The sequence below is a fragment of the Rosa rugosa genome, chromosome 2 (assembly GCF_958449725.1).
Source record: "Rosa rugosa chromosome 2, drRosRugo1.1, whole genome shotgun sequence".
NCBI lineage: Eukaryota > Viridiplantae > Streptophyta > Magnoliopsida > Rosales > Rosaceae > Rosa > Rosa rugosa.
The window spans coordinates 37,693,084-37,715,931 of record NC_084821.1 but is presented as its reverse complement, the minus strand read 5'-3'; the positions used below and the strand labels follow the sequence as shown (position 1 = coordinate 37,715,931).

Here is a 22,848-nt window from a genome sequence, read left to right as displayed (position 1 = left end):
GATATGTGAGAAAGAATGCAGTGAACATGAAAGGTAAATATCAAAGAGAGTTTTTCATAAATCAGTTTATGAAGATCATGCAACACATGAAACAGTTAAAAATGCCTAACGCCGAAAACTCTACATCATAGATCAGTTTGAAAACCTTATATAGAGGAGCAAGACTCCCCCTCAATCAAATCTTTTCTTAATCACCGAATAAGATAAACATGGAAAGGTTTTAAAACTGTTTTGAATATACAATCAAATCTTTTCTAACTGCAAACAATGTCTCAATCGGATATGCACTCAAATGAGATTTTTCATATCAATTAAAAGCAATGCATATCAATTTAGAATCGTGCAAAATGATATGGATTAAAAGACACCTTTATCTCAAGATCAGTGAGAGTTATCTTCCTTGATTTCCTCTCCATGATACGATTCTGCGATCTTCTTTTATTTTCTTTAAGTCTCCGAACAAGTAGGAGAGATACTCTCCTAATGCTTTGCACTTTCTGATGTCCTTGTGGCCTTGGGAAAGTCATGTGTTGAATAGGAATAGTCCAATGTACTTACAATCTCCCCCTTTGGGCATTCCCATTCAACACATGACAATTTTCATCTCCGTACTCCTGCATGTTAGATTTCACAGACAGCCACTTATCATGAATAAAAAGTGCTACTTGGATTTAAGGAATTAGTTTCCATCCTTTTCCAGATCCAAGCCACCAAAACAAATATCAACTAATAATAATAAGCCTCCAAATAATAAGCATCCCAAAAGGTCTGTGCTTATGCACTTACAAACCCAAAACCAAACAAAATATTGTTCAAGAAAAAATAAAATGCAGAAACAGAAAGAAAACAGAAAGAAAATTGTTTTTACTTCTCCCCATTTGAATGGGAAGGCACATCAAACTCCTCCATTAGCTTGGTCACGGTATCCTGAAATTCCTCGCTATCCATGGAAGCAGTGTTGTCCTCCTGTGCGTCTTCCTCCCTGACTGCAGTGGACGGACCAGGATCGCCAAACCCAGGAGGGTGGCGCTGCATGTTCCGGACTTCCCTGGTGAGGTTGGTCAGAGCGTGATGAGTGCGGACCAGGAGGGAATGCATATCGTCCATGTCATTAGTGAGGCACGCAATCCGCCAGTCAGCCACCAGGATGGAATCACGAACACTGTCCAGAGAAACAGGAGGAGGAGATGCATGAGAAGGCTCGCCAGTGGGAGTCGGAAGAGATTGACGGAGAGGAGGGCTGCGGCTTCGTTCGCGATGCATGCCAGGGTGGAGGACGCCGGCTCTGGCAGCGGCCTGGCGGCCCTCCTCAGGAGGAGGAAGACGCCGGTGTCCACCAAGGCGTGTGGTGATCTTAGTGCGAACCATGATGAAAGAAGAAGTATGGGAAAAACCTGCACACTTAGACAAACCAAAGTGAAATCCGAGAGAGACAGGATAGACGTTATATATATCGGACCAGTAGGGTTAGAGAAATCGAAGAGACATGCCAGTTGGAGGTAGCGTCTCCAAGAAGGAGAGGAATTATTACAAGTTATTTTTCCGAGATACACGCATGCAAATAACGTCTCCCCCTCAACCTAGGCTTAATCAGTAAGGAAATTAAGTGCAACCAGATGGCAGTCGAATATAGAGAGTCCAAGAGAAATCAATTATATCACACAATATATGCCGCTGCCAAGTATCGAAGCAATGAATGCATTTGTCATAATGGAAGGAGAAAATATAGCATAGTCAAAACACAGAGAGCACAAATCAATTAGTGAGAGGAACATATTTCAAAGCATCAACCATGAGGTATTCTATCAACAAATAGAATTGGTACTCACTATTAGGCCTTAAGGAGTAAACCTGTGACAAATGTGAGTATAAACAGTACGTGGGGCTTAGAAACAGGTTTAGTGAAAGAGAGGAGAAGTGAAGGGGAAGAACTGATCATATAAACTGAGCTCAGGAAGTAGGAAACATTGTTCCTAGGTACTGATTTTAGTTGAGTCATAGACTTCTTTATTTTGTAACAACAAGAACTCATGTAACAAGACCCTTCTCAGTAACTCCCAGACCAGATGATCTTAGGGTACTAAGCATAACAAGGATGCTCCATGGAGAGAGTCTCGAGTTGTGGTTTGTATTTTCACAAATTACGTACATAGGTCACCCACCAACTCGTTTCTTGCAAACCCTAGAAAGTTCACCACAACTAGGGCCTGATTACTTTGAGAGGAGGACTACCTCGATCCATTCTCGTTTCTTACAAATCCTAGAAAGTTCACCACAACTAGGACCTGATTACTTTGAGAAGAAGGAATGGAACGTCTGAGCATTTCGGGTAGTTCTCCGACTTCACTGATGCTCTCTTGACAGTAAACAAGTAGCATGCCACCACGTAGGCTATAAGTGAGAGTGCATAAGAAGTTTAACTGACTAAGATACTAAACATAAGTACACAATTTTTGTCCAGAATAAGGCATGGCAATAATGGATACATAACTGAATATATGTGCAATTCACTAGTGACAGTGGTCAAAGTACACTAAGATCACAATTTTCTCACTCAACAGTGGACAGACATTCTTGTGCCTCAATACTTGGAACATATCCCCAGTGCATTTCTCAATAATTCAAACCTTGCAGTGTCCAGTGGTTTGGTGAACAAATCAGCAAGTTGACTATCAATGGGCACAAAACTTAACTCAAGTATATTCTGCTCAACCAAATCCCTAATAAAGTGATAGCGAAGATCAATGTGCTTTGTTCTAGAGTGTTGAACAGGATTTTTTGTGATGTTAATAGCACTTGTGTTGTCACAGAAGATAGACAACTTACCTTGAGTGATGCCATAATCATGAAGCATTTGCTTCATCCAAAGCATTTGTGTGCAGCAACTCCCAGCTGCAACATACTCAGCCTCTGCAGTAGATAGAGAAATGCAATTTTGTTTCTTGCTGTGCTAAGCCACAAGATTGTTCCCAATAAAGAAACAGCCTCCAGAAGTGCTTTTTCTATCCGTTAAATTTCCTCCCCAGTCAGCATCAGAATACCTTGCAATTTCCACGTTAGTGTCGAAGGTATAGAAAATACCACAGTTAACTGTACCTGAAATATATCGGATGATTCTTTTGACAGCTTCCAAGTGTGATTCTTTGGGATTTGCTTGAAATCGAGCACACACTCCCACACTGTAGGAAATATCAAGTCGACTGGCAGTGAGATACAGCAAGCTTCCAATCATGCTTCTGTAGAGAGTGGAATCGATTGATTTTCCATGCGGATCTTCGCTCAGCTTAGTAGTGGTGCTCATGGGATTGTTAACCACTTTCTTGGATTCAAGGCCAAATTTCTTGATGAGATTCTCAGCATATTTGGTTTGAGAGAGAAAGATACCTGCATCAAGTTGCTTTACTTGCAGTCTAAGGAAAAATGTTAGCTCACCACACATGCTCATTTCAAATTCACTTTCCATGACAGATTGAAATTCATTGACAAGATATTTAGATGTAGAACCAAAAACAATATCATCAACATACACTTGAGCAATGATAAAATCATTTTTCACTTGTTTTACAAATAATGTTTTATCAATTGATCCTCTCGTGTACCCTTTTTCTATAAGATGAGTGGAAAGCCTTTCATACCAGGCTCGTGGAGCCTGCTTGAGTCCATATAAGGCTTTCTTGAGTCTGTAGACATGGTCCAGGTTATGTGGATCTTTGAAACCTTGAGGTTGTTCCACATAAACTTCTTCTTGTAATATACCATTGAGAAAAGCAGTTTTGACATCCATTTGGAACAGTTTGAACCTAAGATGACAAGCCACAGACAAAAGTAATCTCACAGACTCTAGTCGTGCAACAGGAGCAAAAGTTTCATCAAAATCAAGTCCCTCGACCTGTGAATATCCCTGTGCAACTAGCCTAGCTTTGTTTCTAATGACATTCCCTTTTTCATCACTTTTATTTCTGAAAATCCATTTAGTCCCTATGACATTGCAATTACTAGGTCTTGGTACTAAGTACCACACATCATTCCTAGCAAACTGATTCAATTCTTCCTGCATAGCACTAATCCATTGATCATCCAATAATGCTTCCCTAGCATTTTTTGGTTCAACTAATGACACAAAACCAAACTGGGATATTACATTTATGTTCATCAGATTTTCAGAGATAAAACAAAGCAATACATTGTCATGGCTTACCTGATCTTGACTTACCTGTGCGGTAGCTTGACTTCTGGTCCTTGGGCCATCTGAAACTCTCCCAATGATGTCTTGACTAGAATGATCCTTTCGAACTTGTTTGAAACCTTGTCTCATTGTCAGAGCAGGTTCAAAAATTCTGTCAGTTATTTCCTCTTCCTCATCATTGTTTAACTTAGATTCTGCCAGTGTGTTTGAGGTTGAAGAAGTATCTGCATATGACTCTTCCTGCTTGACAAGCTGATCATCAATAGATACATTGATAGATTCCATCACCACACGAGTTCTCTTGTTGTAAACTCGATAAGCCCTACTATTTAGAGAGTAACCTAGGAACACACCTTCATCATTCCTTGCATCAAATTTTCCAAGATGTTCTCGATCCCTTAAAATGTAGCAGATACTTCCAAAAGCATGAAAGTGTCCTACATTTGGTTTCTTACCTTTCCAAAGTTCATATGCAGTTTTGTCAGTGCCCGGTCTGAGAAAAACTCGATTTATGGTGTAGCAAGCAGTGCTTATAGCTTCAGCCCAAAAGTTGGTGCTAAGACCTGCATCATGTAGCATGACTCTGGCCATATCCAACAGGACTCTGTTCTTCCTCTCAACAATTCCATTTTGTTGAGGAGTGATTGGGGCTGAAAACTCATGGGAAACACCAAGCTCATTGAAATAGTTAGTAAAAGCAACATTTTTAAACTCAGTTCCTTTATCAGATCTGACCCTTATCATACACAGATTAGATGATTGCTTTTCTATCAACATTTTCTGACTTAGACTTTTAAAAGATTCAAATGTTTCAGCTTTGTCTTTTAGAAAATTTACCCAAGTAAATCTTGAGAAATCATCTACCACTACCAACATATAGATTTTACCTCCAATACTTTCAGTTTGAGCTGGTCCCATAAGATCCATGTGGAGCAGTTCCATAACTTTTGTGGTTGTAGCTGAGTTCAACACTTTGTGAGGAGTCTTGATCTGTTTCCCAATTTTGCAGCCTCCACACATCTTATCTATCTTGCCTTTTAGGGATGGTAAGCCTCTGACACATTGCTTGGAAGCTAACTTTAGCAGATCTTGATAGTTCACATGTACATCCAAGTCTCATGTGCCATAATTCAAATGTCTCCTCTGTGGATTGCACTGAAAGACAAGACTGCGCAGAAGAAGATTCATTAGCTTTAATATGGTAACAGTTATAAAATGATCTCTTACCTCCCATGATGCTTTCCCCTTTGTGATTTAACACTAGACATCGTTGTTTATTGAACCACACATCTTCATAGTCATCAGCCAAGTGACTGACACTAATTAAATTTGCTGTCAGTCCTTCAACATAGAGTACATTCTTGAGATTTGGAATGCCAGGTGTATTGACAGTGCCTCGTGCTAGTATGCTTGCTTTCCTCGCATCACCAAAGGTGACAGATCCTGTTGTGCATTCATCCTCAAAGGAAGAGAACCATGCTTTGTCTCCAGTCATGTGTCGCGAACAACCACTATCAACATACCAGAAATCTTTGTGTTTGTCCTCCAAAGCTGTTAGAGCAACTAAACAGGTGGCCTCAATGTGTGTCACTTTTTCACCTGGTTTCACACATGTGATAAGACAAGTAGCATCAGTGTGAGCAAGAGAACTGCTTTTCCTAGTCCAGATAGGTTTATCTTTGGCAATTTTTAAGTTGCTTGTAGAAAATAAATCAGTCAGCTTATTGATAAGTTCCTTTTGCTCTCTAAGTCCAATTTGTAGTGATTCTACACTACACCTTCCTTGAATAGGCTGTGCCTTAATTCTCTCGTTACATCTATGTCTAATATGTCCTATCTTACCACAGTAATGACAGGTAGGAATAAAATTCTTGGAATTGAGATACCTGTTTTGACCAGTAGTAGTTCCTTAGTCAACCTTTACCTGTTGAGCATATTTATGCTCCTTGATCCTTTTGACAGGTTCGGTGCTTGATTCGTTATTCTCAACAGTTTGTCGAGTTTCTTTTACAAACTTTGTACCTTTAGAACTTTCACCAGAGTATACAAGTCCAGAAGTGTCATGTGGGGCTTTACCTGATCCAAACTGTTTGGATATAGCTCCTGAACTGATGTCGAACTTGGTAAATTTTTCTTGTGTGACTTTTAGTTCATCCTGCAAGGAATCAATTTCTGTTAGCAAATTTAAGTTTAAAGCGTGTTGCCCTTTTACCTCAAGTTCCAGCACTTTGATTCTTTTGTTAAGTTCCAGACGCTCATTTTTCCATGCTGACACTTCTTCGTCATTTGACACATTTGCTAATTCATCAGCGAACCTATCCCGTTCTTGATCCAACAAGGTCTGATATTCCTTTAACAGGTGTTGCATCTTTCCTTTTTCAGCCTTCAACTTCTCAACTTCTCTTTCCAATTCCATGTTCTTGATCAATGTGGCTTTTGATGCCTTATAGAGTTGCTTACAGCGGATAGTAGTTTCATCATCTGAGAATATCTCATCACTCTCAGAGTCAGCTAATAAAGATGATACAAATGCCACATTTTCACTTGAGTTTCATCATCACTCCATGTTCAGAGTAGCGACTTATTTTGACTGTTCCCATGTTTTCTATTTCCACAGTCAGTGGAAATATGACCATAACCTCCACATTCATAACTCTTGGTTTTTCCTAAATGATTTCATTTGAAGCTACTTTTCCCATTCTTCCCACCGTAATCACTATTTCCATTACTGCTACTGTGAAAATTTTTTCGGGGAGCGCTGGGACTCCTCATGGAGTTTTTGCTTTTGAGAAACTTCTTGAACTCCTTTGTTAAGAGAGCAAGATCAAGTGTTTCTTCTTCTTCTTCTGCCTCTTTCACTGCCTTGAAAGCTACACCCTTAGATTTCTTGTCAGGCTTTAACCTCATTTCATAGGTTTTGAGATTTCCAATGAGCTCATCGAGTGGATACTCATCAATATCAAATGAATCCTCTATACTAGTGACTTTTGAATGAAACTTTTCTGGCAAGGCCCTGAGTATCTTTTTGACTATCTTATCTTCATCAAAGGGTGCCCCCAGACTACGACACTGATCGGAAATTTTAAGAATTCTACCATGAAAATCATCCACGGTTTCATCATCTCCCATAGTCATAGTTTCGAACTCAAAAATCAATGCTTGTAATTTCTGTGCACGTACCTTTTTATTTCCTTCGTATGTAGTCTACAGAAGATCCCATGCCTGCTTGGCAGTGTCACAATGACTGATCCTTAGCTTATCCCATTCAGAGAGGGCTGTGAAAATGCTATTCTTAGCTTTGAAATCTGCTTGTAGATCACGAACTTCTTCCTCAGTCCAGTCCTTCCTTGGTTTGGGAGTGGCAGTGGAAGAGCTTTCTCCTTTTGCTTTTACCTCAGGTATCTTCCAGCCATTTTCTACAATATTCCACACATGTTCATCTTGAGCATAGAGATATGATTTCATGTATATCTTCCACTGAGTATATTTTTCACATCCGCCATCGAACCATGGAGGACTATTTACAGATCCACCAGCAGCCCTGTCACGTGAATGTTCCATCATTTCCGGGATCACTAGAAAGTTCTAGAACCCGCTCTGATGCCAATTGTAAACACTAGATGGAACAGTAATCCTATGTTTTTGAATAACAAACAGGGCTTTGGAAATAAACAACACAATTAGGAAGACCTCAACAATTGCTGACGCAGTGTAAACCTCACCACTGAGGAAACTTCACTGCGTGGCTTTTAACGTAGCCAACACGAGAAACAAATCCACTATTAAATCAAATTGTTACAGACAAGTCGTAGTATTCAACACAACCACGTTACTAGCAACACAGCTAACTTGTATACAATTTGATAATCCTATACTGCAAACTTAAGTCTCTCAATGTTTGGTAAGCTTCAACGAATCAATCTTTCCCTTTCGCCTTGTATCAAGGGCTCACTGATCTCAAGTATGATATGTGAGAAAGAATGCAGTGAACATGAAAGGTAAATATCAAAGAGAGTTTTTCATAAATCAGTTTATGAAGATCATGCAACACATGAAACAGTTAAAAATGCCTAACGCCGAAAACTCTACATCATAGATCAGTTTGAAAACCTTATATAGAGGAGCAAGACTCCCCCTCAATTAAATCTTTTCTTAATCACCGAATAAGATAAACATGGAAAAGTTTTAAAACTGTTTTGAATATACAATCAAATCTTTTCTAACTGCAAACAATGTCTCAATCGGATATGCACTCAAATGAGATTTTTCAGATCAATTAAAAGCAATGCATATCAATTTAGAATCGTGCAAAATGATATGGATTAAAAGACACCTTTATCTCAAGATCAGTGAGAGTTATCTTCCTTGATTTCCTCTCCATGATACGATTTTGTGATCTTCTTTTATTTTCTTTAAGTCTCCGAACAAGTAGGAGAGATACTCTCCTAATGCTTTGCACTTTCTGATTTCCTTGTGGCCTTGGGAAAGTCATGTGTTGAATAGGAATAGTCCAATGTACTTACAGATCTCGATCAGATACTAGCTATAGAGGACAATCTATTGTAAGTAAACTTAATAATTAGTTAGTTAAATTTTGTAATGATACGTATGCCATGTGCCTATCTACCCAAAGATCGATGAAGTTGGGTTAGCACGCTTGAAATCATGGGCATAGCTAGAGATGGTCGAGGTGTGTCATTTGACTCCTCTTATTAGTCTTATATTTCAGTTATTTGATGTTTCTAGCTAATTTCACATAATTTGTGAAGCCTTTGTGATCTCTCTACTTCTTTTCAAATTTTGTGACTTTTCATTATTTTTTGTTTACTTTTTAGTAAACCATCCAAGTTTCAATAAATTTAAGCAACAAACATACGAACAAATAATAAAACTATCATTTATTATTTACTAAAAAAACTTAGTTCTTTTGTATATGTAAGGTTAGTGAGCTATTTTAATCATGTTTTTGATATTCCTTGATAGAATTCCTGACTATAGCACTGCTTGAAATCCTATGTCCTTGTTTTCTGTGTCCCTTTCTCTGTCTCTTTTTCAAAATTTATCACATGTATACCACCTGTCTTATAAGTTATAAGTGTTAAGGGATACAAACTCTATTAACTTCTTCAAAAATAAAATGTCGTCGATTTCTTCAAGGAAAAAAAGAAGAAGATGAAAATAAAAGCTATAACCTGACGGCCGTGCTACCAACGCATCACCACCACCATTTGCCTCACGGCCTCACGGTCCTGGAATAAAAGCTAAAATGTTATCTCTGCATTTCGTTGTAGTTTTAGTTAAGAGAGTCTCCAGCTTAGTTCATGTTTGTGTGGTGAATGGAAGAATAGAGTCTCCAATTGATAGAGTTCTGCGTGATGGTGGAAAACTTGAGAGAAAGAATGGTGAATTGGGTTGGTTTACTATTCTGATAGTGGTCATAAGTTCATATACTACGACCAATTTTTTGTTTTGTTTTTTTTTTTTTCTTGGATTCCTTTGATTGTTTTTATAAGTGAGAAATTGGATTGGTGCATCATATAGGTTTGATTTTGGATTGGGAATTTCAATCCCTGGGATGGGTTTTAACTCCTTCCTCCCTTAAGTAGAGGACAGAAGATTTCAACCCGACTAACACTTATTCTAGCTTCCAGGTTCTTTCTGTATGGTACCAGTGACCATAAAGGAGTCATTAATTTTGGTCATAGGAGGACGTGGTGGAGGAGCTATAGTTCGTAAAGGCGGTGAGGTTTTTGAAGACTTGACTATACTCCATTCTTAATCTTTTATATATTTGAAACAGTACGATTGTTTTATTTTAGTTACCTTAGGGCATGTTTAGCAGACTCTCTATTTTAGCTCATTAGCTATTTTAGAGATCATGTTTAGTTTTGTATATAAGCACTATATTCCTGAGTGGCTCTCCATTATAACTTTTAGTTATGTCGCTCATAAATATAGAGAGCGAGATGAGGTTTTTTATAATTCAAAAATATTTTTTTCAGTTATTTTATATAATTTAATAATATATTTAAACTATGTAATCTTCATTTAAAAATTAATATAAATTTAAAACTAGCTAAAATAGAGAAAATTGATGCAGCTGTATTTTAAAACTTGCTAGACAAAATAACGTTTTAGCTACTTTAGCTAAAATTTGACTAAAATATAGTTAGCATTGCTAAAGATGCTCTTAGGGTAGTTGTAATTGGATTTTTATCTTTTTTTTTTTTTTTTTTTTTTTTAATATTGCATACTGTTTAGGTATAGTTTATGTTTTTTCCTATTTGCAATGGAAGCGAGACAATTAAATATTTTCCTCAAATCTAAAACAAAATGGTGAAGGTATCCGAGTAGTGTGTCATGATCACTACGTATATCTAACAAGCTTGGGAGCTACAGAGTTTGATCCGAACAGGGTATATAGCTGGGGAAAATGAATACTATTGATCGATGACCCTGCTCGGAGGAGAGTTTTAGGTAGCTTGTTCAGCACTAGCAAGTAGCAACACGTACACACACCTAAAGAATTTGATTGCCAGTAGATGCAGCATTCCTTTTCTTTTAGCCTTTACACAATTAAATAGTCCTGTATTCAAACTGAGAATGATACTGGGGAAGAGAGGATCGAGTAGCTTAGTGGCTGTACTAGTAAATACTTGAAATATTCATTTTCATGAAACTATAATGGTCAAATATTGGTTAGGTACGTACTTAGCTTTACGGGATACATCTACAATTAATTAAAAAGAAAGCTAGTATCCTGTATAATATGATGTTTCTAGATAAATAGTTAGTGGGAGACTTGTGAGTCAAAGTCTTCTAACCCAGCCTCTACTTTCTTTTTGATACTCGGGAGTCGGGACAATGGTAGATTAAATCATTTCTATCTGAATATGATATGAATCAAATAATGGTTAGTTTTACCTGCATTCGATCATATAAAAAAATAATTGCTATCAAAACAAAAAAATATATATAAAAAATAGTTAAATAATTAGAGCTGGGACGAAGACTTGAGGGTCAAAGTCTTCTAATCTCACTTACAAAAAGAAAAAAACGTCCTTCTAATCTGGCCTCTACTTTCTCTTGATATTGTTTGCCTAGCCACTTGCCTAGTTGCCTTCCTCCAAAATATCTTGTTTTGAAATATCTTCTATAATATTTGTGTCATGGGTACGTCCCTGTCTAAAGTTTCACTTCTTTCTTTTGAGCTTTATACCATGGGTCTTCGTGAAGTGCCTAGGTTCTTTTGTTTTGCTTTCTGTCGACCAAAATTTCCGACCATTTTAATGCTGAAATAGTACTTTGATCAATATCAAATGATATTAATAGTATAGTTAAGGGAAAATGTCCATTAACTCAAATTTACACTACACTAACTTTACTGGGAAATTCTAGTGTAGTGGTGGGTATCTCATTCCCACATTTACAAAAGTGAGAACAAATTTTGTTGTCAAAGTTGTAATTTGAGTCATACTTTGTGTAATTTTAGTTCTAATAATGGTAATTACACCTCTTACGACATTTTACAAGTTTTTAAACAAATTTGTTGTCAATGTTGTAATCTTAGTTCTAATAATGGTAATTACACCTCTTACGACATTTTTACAAGCTTTTGAACAAATTCGTTATCAATGTTGTAATTTTTGTTTAACTATATGTAAATAGTGTAAATGAATATGGTAACTTTTGTTTTCAATGTTGTAATTTTGGTTCAAATACTTGTAAATTTTTGTTCAAATAGTTGTAAATGAGGGTATCTCATACCCACCAGTACACTAGCTTGACTCAACTTTACTTACCCAAACATCTTATAAGATTGCCCACTTATCCAATAAATTATATATTTTTTGCCCTAATATCCTAAGTTTTTTTTATATTATTTTTTATTTATTTTTAGAAGAATTTTTTACCCTCTCTCTCTCTTTGTCACTTAGAGAGAGAGAGAACTCATCGATTGCCGGTGGTCTGACGGCGGCGTAGCTACAAATGCGGTGGAGACTAGAGGCCGGTGGTGGGGAGGTAGGTTTGGTGGCCGGGTAGTGGTGATGGTGTAGGTGCAGTCTTCGGCAGAGAGGGAGGGATGCGTTCTCTTTGTTACCTGGGCCTGTTTGGCCTAGGCATTGCTGTTGCACCCTTTTGGGTCAATGGGCCCTTTTGTGTATTTATTTTGTTTTAGTTGCTTTGTTTATTTCTTAGTTATTAGGGTTTTGATGTCAATAAGTCCCTATCCAATTTTTATAGGGAGAGTTGGGCTGAATGCCTGTGCGTGCACTCAAAGTGCCTTGTCTGTCCTATAGAGGAAGCGAGTCTTTATTAAATGGACACAACCTCCTAGTGGCAGGATGAAACGAAGTGTTGTTAGAGTTATTTCTAGCCGACAGCATAGTGGGAAAGCATGTTTAATTGTTCTATGGCTTTGTATGAAGTGAACTTTATCTTTCTGCTATGTCACCGTTGTGAAGAAAAAAAAAATCAATCCAGATATTTCAAACATAGCCAAGACCCAAATCCGAAACTTCACCAATCATCGCATTTCATACTTGAAATCAATCATAGCAAAATGTCAATAGCGAAACCAATTCTAATATCCAAAATATCATCGAATTGCATAAAATGTCAAATAAACCATATTTAATTCAAACACGAGAAAATCACCGAAAATACGTGAAGACAATTATCATCACCCAATTTTCCAAGGAAAACACATTTCAAATATTATTTCCAAAAAATAAAATCGCACGCAATTATATTTAAAACCAAAGTCCACCCACACTTCATGGCTAAAACCCCCAAGTGTAGGGATCCTTGTCTAGCAATGGCCCTGCACATCGTCCTGTACAATCGACGAATCTTAAACAACAATTTAAAATGCTCGAACATTAAATACAACTCGGAAACGAAACCCAAAAATCCCTTCGTAAAAAAAATTCATCAAAAATCTGAAATAACATCGGATTCAATGCAAACTTCATCGGTTTTGTCAACTCAACAATTCTACCGTCATGAGAAAAATCGATGACGATCTAACAATCCGATTTTCCCTAATTGAAACCTAAAAATCAGCAAAACGAAATTTCGGATCGATTTCAAATGTTAACCAAATTCAACGAAATTTATATCAACATGCCCCCAACACCAAGATCTACCCAACGAGCAAAACCACAAGGCAAAATGAGGCGGTATGCGTCCCCACGCGCCACCAGAAGTGACGATGTGTGGGCCCTACGTGCCACCTTCGATTCTGATTTGGGTCGTGAAACCTATGTCAAAATAATTCTCATGAGAAGCCCAACAATTTCTTCAACTACGAAAACGATCAAAAACAAGTGGCCAAGCCGGAAAATACCTCAAAAGAAATAAAAAAATCCTAGAATTTCAAATGCTTGTTTCCGGCTCCACGCTTCAAATCGGATCAAGATGTTTTGGAGGGATTGATGTGAGTCCCAAGAGCCATCTGAGTAAGATGTTTAAAGCTCAACTAGTTTCGTCGAAAGAAATGGCCGGAGTTGTGAGTTCTGATCAGGTCAAGGATACGAGTCGGCCGATATTTTTTTTGCTCAAATACTCTTTCTACACTTCGAACTGATTGAAACCACCACGACAGAGAGAAAGATAAGGACGCATGGTTTAGATGGGACCGGTGGCGCACCGTCAGGTGTTCAGACAGCGGAAATTATGTTGGGTCAAAGTTGAGTTTCGGGTCAGCGAGAGGGAAAAGCGGATTTAGGGTTTGGTAATTTTTCTAAAATAGCAAGTTACCTAGGTAAGTTTTTGCTATTTATAGTAAGTTTTTCAGAACAGTAATTTTTGCTTTTTTGACCATAACTTCTTCATACGAACTCTAATTTGAGTGTGCCATGTGTCCACAAACTCAGTTTAACGTCCTCTACAGCTTTCTTGAAGGAATTTTTCTCAAAAAGTGATTGAAATAAAAATTCAACTTTTGAAGCCCTTAAAAGCTCGAAATGAAGGTAAAAAGTAAAGATAGTTATCGTTTACCGTCCAAATGACTAGGAAACCGGTAAATGAAGGTAGTGACATAACAACCTCAAAAAAAAAAAAAAAAATGAAAGTGTTCTTTTCAGAGGTTTCAAATAATTTATTTATATAAATGAAAGTCCAACTTTATGATCAAAGCTCTGATAAATGCATGCATAGAGATTGATCCAAACTGCTTTTGTTTTTAGAAAATTATAGGATCTGCTCACGCTCGAGCAATTAATTATTTAGCATATCAATATTCAAAAGACTTATTCTCTGTCAAGTATAATATATTGAGCTCAAGTTCAGCTCATTTCTTTTACAAGTTTGGGAAGGAATAAAGCTACTGGATTTTTTGGTGTTGTAAAGATCAGAAGATGTACTATATAATAGAGCATGAGTTCTGTTAAAAAAAATAAATAGAACATAAGTAAAATTGAAGAGTAAAACTGTCACCATGTTCATCTGATTATGCCTTAAATGTACATAATAGATGATCAATCTGTAGTTACAACTTCATTCTAGTTAGAATATATAACATCATTATTGTAGCTAGGGACCAAAGATTTAACTACGTCAAAAATGTACACATTTCAGCCCAACATTTTAGTATATCATACGTTTCCATGGCTGAAATAAAAGACTTGAACAAAATGTTGAAGAGGACATATCAGACATGAGAGGGAACTGCATAAACGCATACAAAGCAACAGGGAGAATTGCAAATATAAATGTAAGATTTGGGACCCATTTTGATCCATATTGACAAGACAAATAGAGCGCAGTGCTGAAAGCCATCATCATAGATGCTATAGAGACGAAAAGGCAAGTGAGTCCTACCATCAACTTCAAGGGCAAGGACTTGAGGAAATCATTTTCTGCATACCGCGAGGTAAGAATGAACAAGAACATCAGCATTGCAGTTGAAGAGGAAAAGAGTGCTACTTCATCAGCTATGGTAAAGTCTAGAAAGGCTTTCTTTTTCAAAAAGTTTGGCTTTCCGGTATGATCATCTGTGCCACCAGGTACGCTAAATGCAGCTGAGAACACAACAGTTGCGATAATAGTTGCAACTAGCATACATGAAGTTGCAGTAACCTGCATCCATTTTTCTCCTCGACGCATTAACACCATATGCTCTTCAGTGAATAATTCTTGAGGAGTTTTTCCTTGGTTGTTTTCCATCTCTATGTATTGAGGTTGGACAATTGTTTTGACTTCCTGCCATTTTGAAGATATAAGAGTAAAGAAGGCAACAAGCAGTCAACTAATGAGATCTATTAACTTGAATGTGAAACCATGAAATGAATTCGTATTAGAAAAAAAAAAGAAGAAGACAAAACGGAGTAATGTTAGCTAAACCAACCAGAATCCACCTTAATGTGACAACTGATGTGGCAAAAAATCATAAAATAAATTCACCAGATGTTTTTACTGAGCATGCATTTGCAGTCACATCATTCGTCATCTCAGTAAGGGAGGAAAACTAGATGGCTATTTTAACGGAATGTCCGTCAGAGTAAAAGGTAAGCATAACGGTTAAGGGTACAATGAGGGAAGTACCTCAAACCATACTAACTCCCGCTGCATTTGAAGAGCTACGCCTGACACGAGATTCAGTTGATTTTGAGGTGCTAATTTTGCAGCCATATGCACAATATTGTTACCCTGATGATCCTTATATGTCACTATGACATCCCTGATTGAACCTATCTCATGCACTAGATTGAAGATACCTGCGTGACGATGCAAAACTGCGACATGGATTATAGTTCGATTATTTTCATCAGTTTCCCAAACTAACTCAGGATAAGAGCTCATAAGTGCCGCTAGGAACTCATAATTCCCTAATTCTGCTGCGTCAAATAGCAAGTTTGTTGGAAATTTGATCAGCCTCATCACGTTATCGTGCTCGTCTCTCAAGATTTCTTCCCAGAGGCGGCAGACTAGTTGAAGGGCTCCATTAGCTTCTTTCAACTTTGTTTTGCATGCAAACTTCAAACCTGGGAGTACTTGAGATGAAAAGTTTGAAGAACATAAGCAACATGGTCAACAGTAATGAAGCTAAATACAAATTTTTGAAGAATTACTTCACTCACATGACTTAATGAGTCTAGTCCACATTCGTGGACTTTGGCTGCCACCAAATGCTGAAGGTCTTCGAGCCAAGATATGCAAGGCCGTCTTATTTTTCTGCGAACTAGTACGTGCCTTCGCTAATGCTTTATCAGCAACTAGCAACTGAAAGGCCAAATCTGCAATTTTTACACAAAGAAATTAAGAATGCAAACGTAGACCACTGGTAGACGTCTATCTATTCATTCATAATTTTGAGATTTTGAAGTTTTCCTAGTCCATAAATGTTCAAAATGCATGTATAAAAAAGGATGAACTTTAGTATACCTACCGTACAGACCGTTGTTAATGGAAGAAAAAAACAAGTTTTCTCGGTCGGTTATCTCCAACATCTTTTCACTTTTGTTGTACAGGTAACATGCCATTTCCGACTGTCCTAATACAGCAGCCATGTAGGGTGGTGCCATATCTTTACCACCTCGAATTGTCAGCAAAGAATTATTATGGTCTATCAAAATCTGGACAATGTCTAGAGATCCAGCCGCAGCGGCAACGCACAAGGCAGTGTTTCCATTTATGTCTTGCAGTACCAACTGTTCTTTGTCCATCATGTTGACCAGTTTCTGCACAAAGTGGATATGTCTTGATCCTGCTGCAACGTGAAGAACTGTTTCACATCCTGATCTTGTTATGCTAGCACTCAGAAGTGACCTATCCTCTTTCAAGATTTGTTCAGCGGCTTCCCAGTCGCCCTTTAGTGCATGCTTATAGAGGGCAACACATGTCTTGAGGTATTTTTCTCCTGTATAGGATTAATCATAAGGGGATTAATTAAGTTACTTATCTGAAGAATATACATATAACTGAACATACATTAAATTTAGATGGGTAGAATTATGGAAAAGTTTGCATATGTCAATAAAAAAGACCAGCTAGCTAGGTCTTTGCTGAGTCGAGTGAATAAAGCTTGTAAACCACTTATAATTAATTTGTATTTTTTTTGGCAATTATCGTATTAATACATTTACGTAGCAATTAAGAAATTAATTTTACAGTACTTAGATGAAGCTCACTGAATAATGTGAATGTATAAGAGATTAGAGATGGCATGTACTATTTTTATGTTCTAGTAGATGAGGTGAAGGTCTGTTTGGTTGAGCCGCATCAGCCAAAATGTCGATGGCAGTGAATTTTGTAGATTGGTTGTCTATCCCAGTTACTGAATTGTCACGAGCCGTGGTTAATTGAATTCCAGTAGGTGCTACATGTTCTGCTTGTGGGATAGACATGGTTCCAGATTGAACAAATTGTATAAACACGCAAGCATGCACCCCTGCAAAAGAAAAATAAAATAACAGATATAATAAGTGAATTGATAAGGGGTAAAATATTGCAGGTGCACCTAGCTTATGAACAAATATTGAGAGAGAGAGAGAATGGTGCTAACTCTTCTCTAGCAAGTTCACTCGTGCTTGGTGTGGAAACGGGAAAAGCATAATATATAGAGGCCCGGTCTGACTACCGCAAGTGTTAATTTAGATGCGGTAAAAAGTATACGGAGCATATGTGTGTGTGTATTATATATGTATAGTTAAAGCCAGAAAATCTGCACTTCTGCAGATGGCATGCGGATAGGCTATAGTGGCTAGTTTTGTAAGCTATTCGATCATAGTGGGAAACCCAGGGACAGGAAAACAAGAAAGAGGTATATATATTCTCATGAGATTCACCAAATCCCCACCGCCTTGGATAAAGAAGTCCTTCGGGGCTGGACTAAGGTATTACACACCTCTCAGTCTCAGGTGGAGGAACCCACCACTATAACAATAAAAAGTAACATCCATGTTCTTTTGGTCACCTGCCGAAACTCGACCACCAAGCTCAAAGTCACGACTAATAGAATTCTGAGGGAAATTGGTAGGAAATTGCCTTCGATTCCTCAATCCTCTCTCAATATCTATAAGGGCCCCCATAAATTAGTATTACAAATAAGTGCTCAATAATTAGCAGTAAAAAATAGATCCATGACTTCCCAAACCTTGAGGACGCAACTGAAACCCGACATCTATCAAAAAGCAAATTAATATAATAGTCATTTAGTGATAATATATATGCAAAGGTCGATCGAGTTGGGGGTAACACTTATCGTAGCTTTAATTGCATGTTCTTTCTTTACACTAGTGGTCGATCATAAAGTAGTACCAAAACAAATTAGAGGAGGAGCTTAATGTGCGTAAAGGTTAATTGCTTTGCAGACTTGATTATTCTGCAGTCTTGGTCTTCCATTAGGAAAATGCATGTATAATACTATAATAGCTTTATCATGCATGGATCTCAATCATACTTCATACATTTTCTAATGTTCTACATACTTTCGATGTAGTTCGTTTTTTATAATCGAAAGAGAAACAAACTATTTTCTTCAAATCTCAAACTCAGGGGTAAGAGGTCTAGCAAGCTTGTAAGCTACAGAGTTTTCAGTGGAACAAGGAATGTGGAAAAGGCTTAGCTGAGTAACCTTCTAAGCTACTCCATCATCAACAAGAAATATATATCATCGACCGAAGACCCTGTTCATATATAGCAGAGAGCTAGGTATCCTCCCTTTTACTACTAGTGGCTTGTCTAGAACTAGCAGCATGCACAACAAGTAAAGAATTTCCTTTTTTACTCTATTACATTAAGGGTTTTTTACTTCAACAGTGTCTGAACTCTTCGAGGACTTTTGAAATGATACCTGAACTTTCAAAGTTATCAATGTGATACCTGGACTCTAATTTTCTTGTCAAAGGAATACCTACGTCAGTATTCCGTTATAGGTCCGTTAACTATGACCACGTGTCGGCATGTAAGGCACAAAATAAGAGTAAAAAGACTAATTTACCCTCAAAAGTATTTTTTTATTATTTTTAATTCTTTATTTTTTTTGCTTTCTTTCTTTCTTTTTGTCTTTCTTGTTTTTCTTTTTCAGCTTCTTCTTCCCCTGCTTTCTTTCAGCTTCTTCGTCAGCGACCCGAAGGTCCGCCAAGTCGGGTTCTTCGCCGCCCCGGAGCCCATCGCCTCCTCCCCTCCGGTCTCCGACATTTCCCCCTCCGGCAACTCTCTCTTTCCTGTCATGATCCCCCCGCCACGTCACTCCACCTATGCCGCCCTCCCATTCTCTTCTCCCCCTGCCTCCCCCGGCCGCCACGACTCCCTCACCTCCTCCGACCTCTTCACCTGCAAATCTGCAAATCTCACACTAAAAACTAACACCACAACACCTATCCATTTCTTTTTTCTATACAATCACCGCCACTCACCCTAATAATCATTCTCTCCTTGGAAACACAAAGCCACCAGATTTATCCATTCCTTTTCCTACCTCTCACCACTGAAGCCACCACTTCCTTTTTGGTTTGGGAGCAATAGTTTATGATTGATTTAAGATCTGAAATTTTCTTTGTGTGGTTAGTTTGGACTAGTAGGGGTGGATTCGGTACTAAACCGATCCATTTGGTGATGGAATATGTTGTAATTACAAGATCTGATGTTGATCTGTGTTGATTTGAGATGGAGATTGGGGAGGAAGAAAAAAAAAAAAAAAAAAAAGATGAAGCAGAATTGCAGAACTGCAGAAGAAGAAAGGTCGAAGACCAAGAGAGAGAGAAGATTCTGTTTTATGTTTAATCTATCACCTAAAAAAAGTATAAATATAAATTTTGTAGACATTATAACGCCGGCAGCTCTTGCACCAGTGGTGGGGAGTTGAGTTGTTATGCGAGAGGTTGAGGGTTCGAACCTCATGTCTTTCATGGTTTATATGTTTTGTTTAATTATTCCGTACCTCTTAAAAAGAGTATAAATATAAAGTTTGGAGATCTAATACCGAGGACAGTTCGTTCTCTAGTGGTGGGGAGTTGGGTTGTCGTGCGAGAGGTTGGAGGTTCGAATCTCAAGTCTTCCATGGTTTGTATGTTTTGTATAATTATTCCGTATCTTTTAAAGAGAGTATAAATATAAAGTTTGGAGGTATTGTATCGAGGATGATGTGTGCTCCAGTGGTGGGGAGTTGAGTTGTTGTGAGAGAGGTTGGGGGTTCGAACCTCGTGTCCTTCAAACATTATAGAGGAAATTTAGTTTTTGATCCATTTTAGGGGGAATTGGGATAAAATGTCTGTTTTGCCCTTGTTTTTTTGATCACGTGCGCCTCACATGCCTCCAGATAACGGACCCGTAACGGAATACTGACGTAGGTATTCCGTTGATAAGAAAATTAGAGTTTAGGTATCACATTGATAACTTTGAAAGTTCAGGTATCATTTCAAAAGTCCTTGAAGAGTTCAGACACTGTTGAAGTAAAAAACCCTTACATTAATGTGGTTCAGCGTTTAAATGAAAATGGTAGATCAAATCTTTTATCTGAACATGATATGATGATTTAATAATGGATACCTTTACGGCCTAGATTCATATAAAAAGATACTAGCCCTAGTTTGGTAATATGTTTGCGTAATTGCCTAGTTGCTTACTTCGCACTTTATTATTTAGTTTAGTTGGGGGCGTGCGAATCTTCTCTTAATTATATTTGTGCAATTGGAGGTTATGTCCTGTTGTTTTCTTTTGTTTTTGGTTTGCTTTCGGCAAGACTAAAATGCACGGTTCAATATACAATACTCAGTCCATCATTCCATTTACTTTGATCGTTATGATACTTAAGAATCTTGGTTATAGCCCGTACGGATATATGGTTGTTTTATTTCGTGATCTCTATGCATTTAACACAACCTCTATCTATCATCAATTGTGAGCCACAGCCTTCTGACTCTTATTAATTTAAGGGTAGTGAAATTTGCACTCCCTAAATTGTAAACCACACTCCCACCTTCTAAATTTTATATTTTTATAATTGTGTTTATATATCTTTCCCACCCTCTCTCTCTCTCTCTCTCTCTCTCGAACTTCTCTTTCCATCTACATGTTTTCCATAGACTCGAATCTCAATCTCTAATTCTACCTCTAAATGAAATGGATTCTTTTTGGGTCTGACAACAAAATGGAATATGATCAAAACCCAGAATTATTGAGCAAAACATTCGAAGATTGATAGGCATGAATTTGGGTATTCTGGGCATGAAGCTGGACGATTGTATTAGCTAACAAATTTTGCTTTTGGAGATCGTTGTTTGGCAAGAGAAAGTGGTAGAATTGGAGGTGTCAGATCCATCTTTGCCAAGAAGGCGATTTGGCAGATACGTAATCCAATATGTGTCTTTCTTTTTATATTTTCAAATTTCAATTTCAAGCAAAGTACAATTCTCCAAGAGGGCATTTGCTAGCTATACATATGGAGACCTCCAATTGTACGTATATGTCATCAACCCATCTTTGCAGAGCCACCTCCCTCTTGGCAAGGGAAGCCACCAAGTGCGCGGCGGCATTCGCTCTACGGGGAATCTATTCCCAACGAGCTTCAGCAAAAAGAAGAGCCCAGGTCAGGCACTTTTCTTGTGAAAGAATTCTTACCCAAATCCAATTCCTACAAATTAGTAGACTTGATCAAATCCTCAGTGAAACTTCCGTGTAGGAAATTTGACCCAAAAGAAAGCTTTTCTAGCTGTGGAAGTGAGCATATTGCATCGAAAGGAAGAAACTCACAAAGGTTTTGCTGAGAAAGATTGATTTCTAACCATTCGAGTTGCAGACAATCCCAGTAAAATTGCATGTGGGAGTTTCTTGATTCCAACAACTAAACAGAGATGAAACTGAAAGGGGAATCTATCCCAACGGCATTACCTTTCATCTGATCGATCTCTTTTAGCAGAGGGAAATCTACGAGAAAGTTAACCAAGTAGAAATGATCTTGGTAATATTGGAAAATCATATGCCACAAACATAAGAATAATATTTAAAAATAAAGAATAATATTTAAAAATAAAAAGGGAGTGTGGTTTACAATTTGGGGAGTGCAAATTTCACTTCCCTAATTTAATTACTGATCAAGATTCTGCATGAAAGGCGGCTACCCTCCTCTTGATTATTATTGTTTTTCAGGTTCGTTTATATAAAAAAGTTATCTATAGTAATTTGCCCATAAGAGCTTGTTAGAACAACTTAAATGTCGAAAAACTCAGACATAGCTAGTTGGAATGAAAGATTACCTACTAGTGTCCTTAATGCTTTTAAATTTGATTTTCATGATAGGTTGTAATAGGGGCTTTTTTTTTATAATTTCTTTTCTTATATAGAAAAACTTAAATATTTTTAATTCCTAAACATGTAATAGCAGTAAGACCAACAAAAAAGACAAACTCCATAACTGATATTAATAATAGAAAAATGTACTCGATCCAGAACAGCAACTTCATCATATATTCAAATTGATACTGCCAAGGCATTACAACTTCAGAGCGTAGGCAGAGAATCGAAGTCTAAACTGAGCGAATGAACACAACTCTACTAATAAACAACCTATAATAACCTATATCATCTTGCGACCATAACTAAAAATAAAAAATAAAAGGGGCAAAAAACAGAAAGAATGGAGTTAACCTTATTCAAAATTTCAAATGGACACTTATTCAATTGGACACTTCTTCAAAAGGGTGCCTGTGCCTAAAATC

At 37.5% G+C, this 22,848-nt stretch overlaps 1 protein-coding gene across 2 annotated transcripts; it reads right to left on the bottom strand.

The window, feature by feature from the left end:
• Positions 1 to 14,606: 14,606 nt before the first annotated feature.
• Positions 14,607 to 17,912, bottom strand: LOC133733349 (ankyrin repeat-containing protein At5g02620-like). Of its 2 annotated transcripts, none has more exons than XM_062160983.1 (6): positions 17,694 to 17,912; positions 17,361 to 17,579; positions 16,578 to 17,048; positions 16,270 to 16,425; positions 15,734 to 16,182; positions 14,607 to 15,391 (listed from the first exon to the last, which is right to left on the bottom strand). In XM_062160983.1, exons 1-6 carry the CDS (start codon positions 17,740 to 17,742, stop codon positions 14,777 to 14,779), a joined length of 1,959 nt encoding a protein of 652 aa, XP_062016967.1. In that variant the 5' UTR covers positions 17,743 to 17,912; the 3' UTR covers positions 14,607 to 14,776. The 2 variants fall into 2 exon arrangements, with proteins under 2 accessions (XP_062016967.1, XP_062016968.1); XM_062160984.1 differs by having other exon boundaries at positions 15,734 to 16,173.
• Between the last annotated feature and the right edge of the window lie 4,936 nt (positions 17,913 to 22,848).

Bases quoted from the DNA above. Each gene is read 5' to 3' on its own strand.
- LOC133733349 (XM_062160983.1), bottom strand. From the start codon at position 17,742: ATGCTTTTCCCGTTTCCACACCAAGCACGAGTGAACTTGCTAGAGAAG. The intron at 16,426-16,577 runs GTAGGTATACTA...TAAAAATTGCAG, and splicing joins CATTAACAACGGTCTGTACG to ATTTGGCCTTTCAGTTGCTA. The intron at 16,183-16,269 runs GTGAGTGAAGTA...TTTCATCTCAAG, and splicing joins GACTAGACTCATTAAGTCAT to TACTCCCAGGTTTGAAGTTT.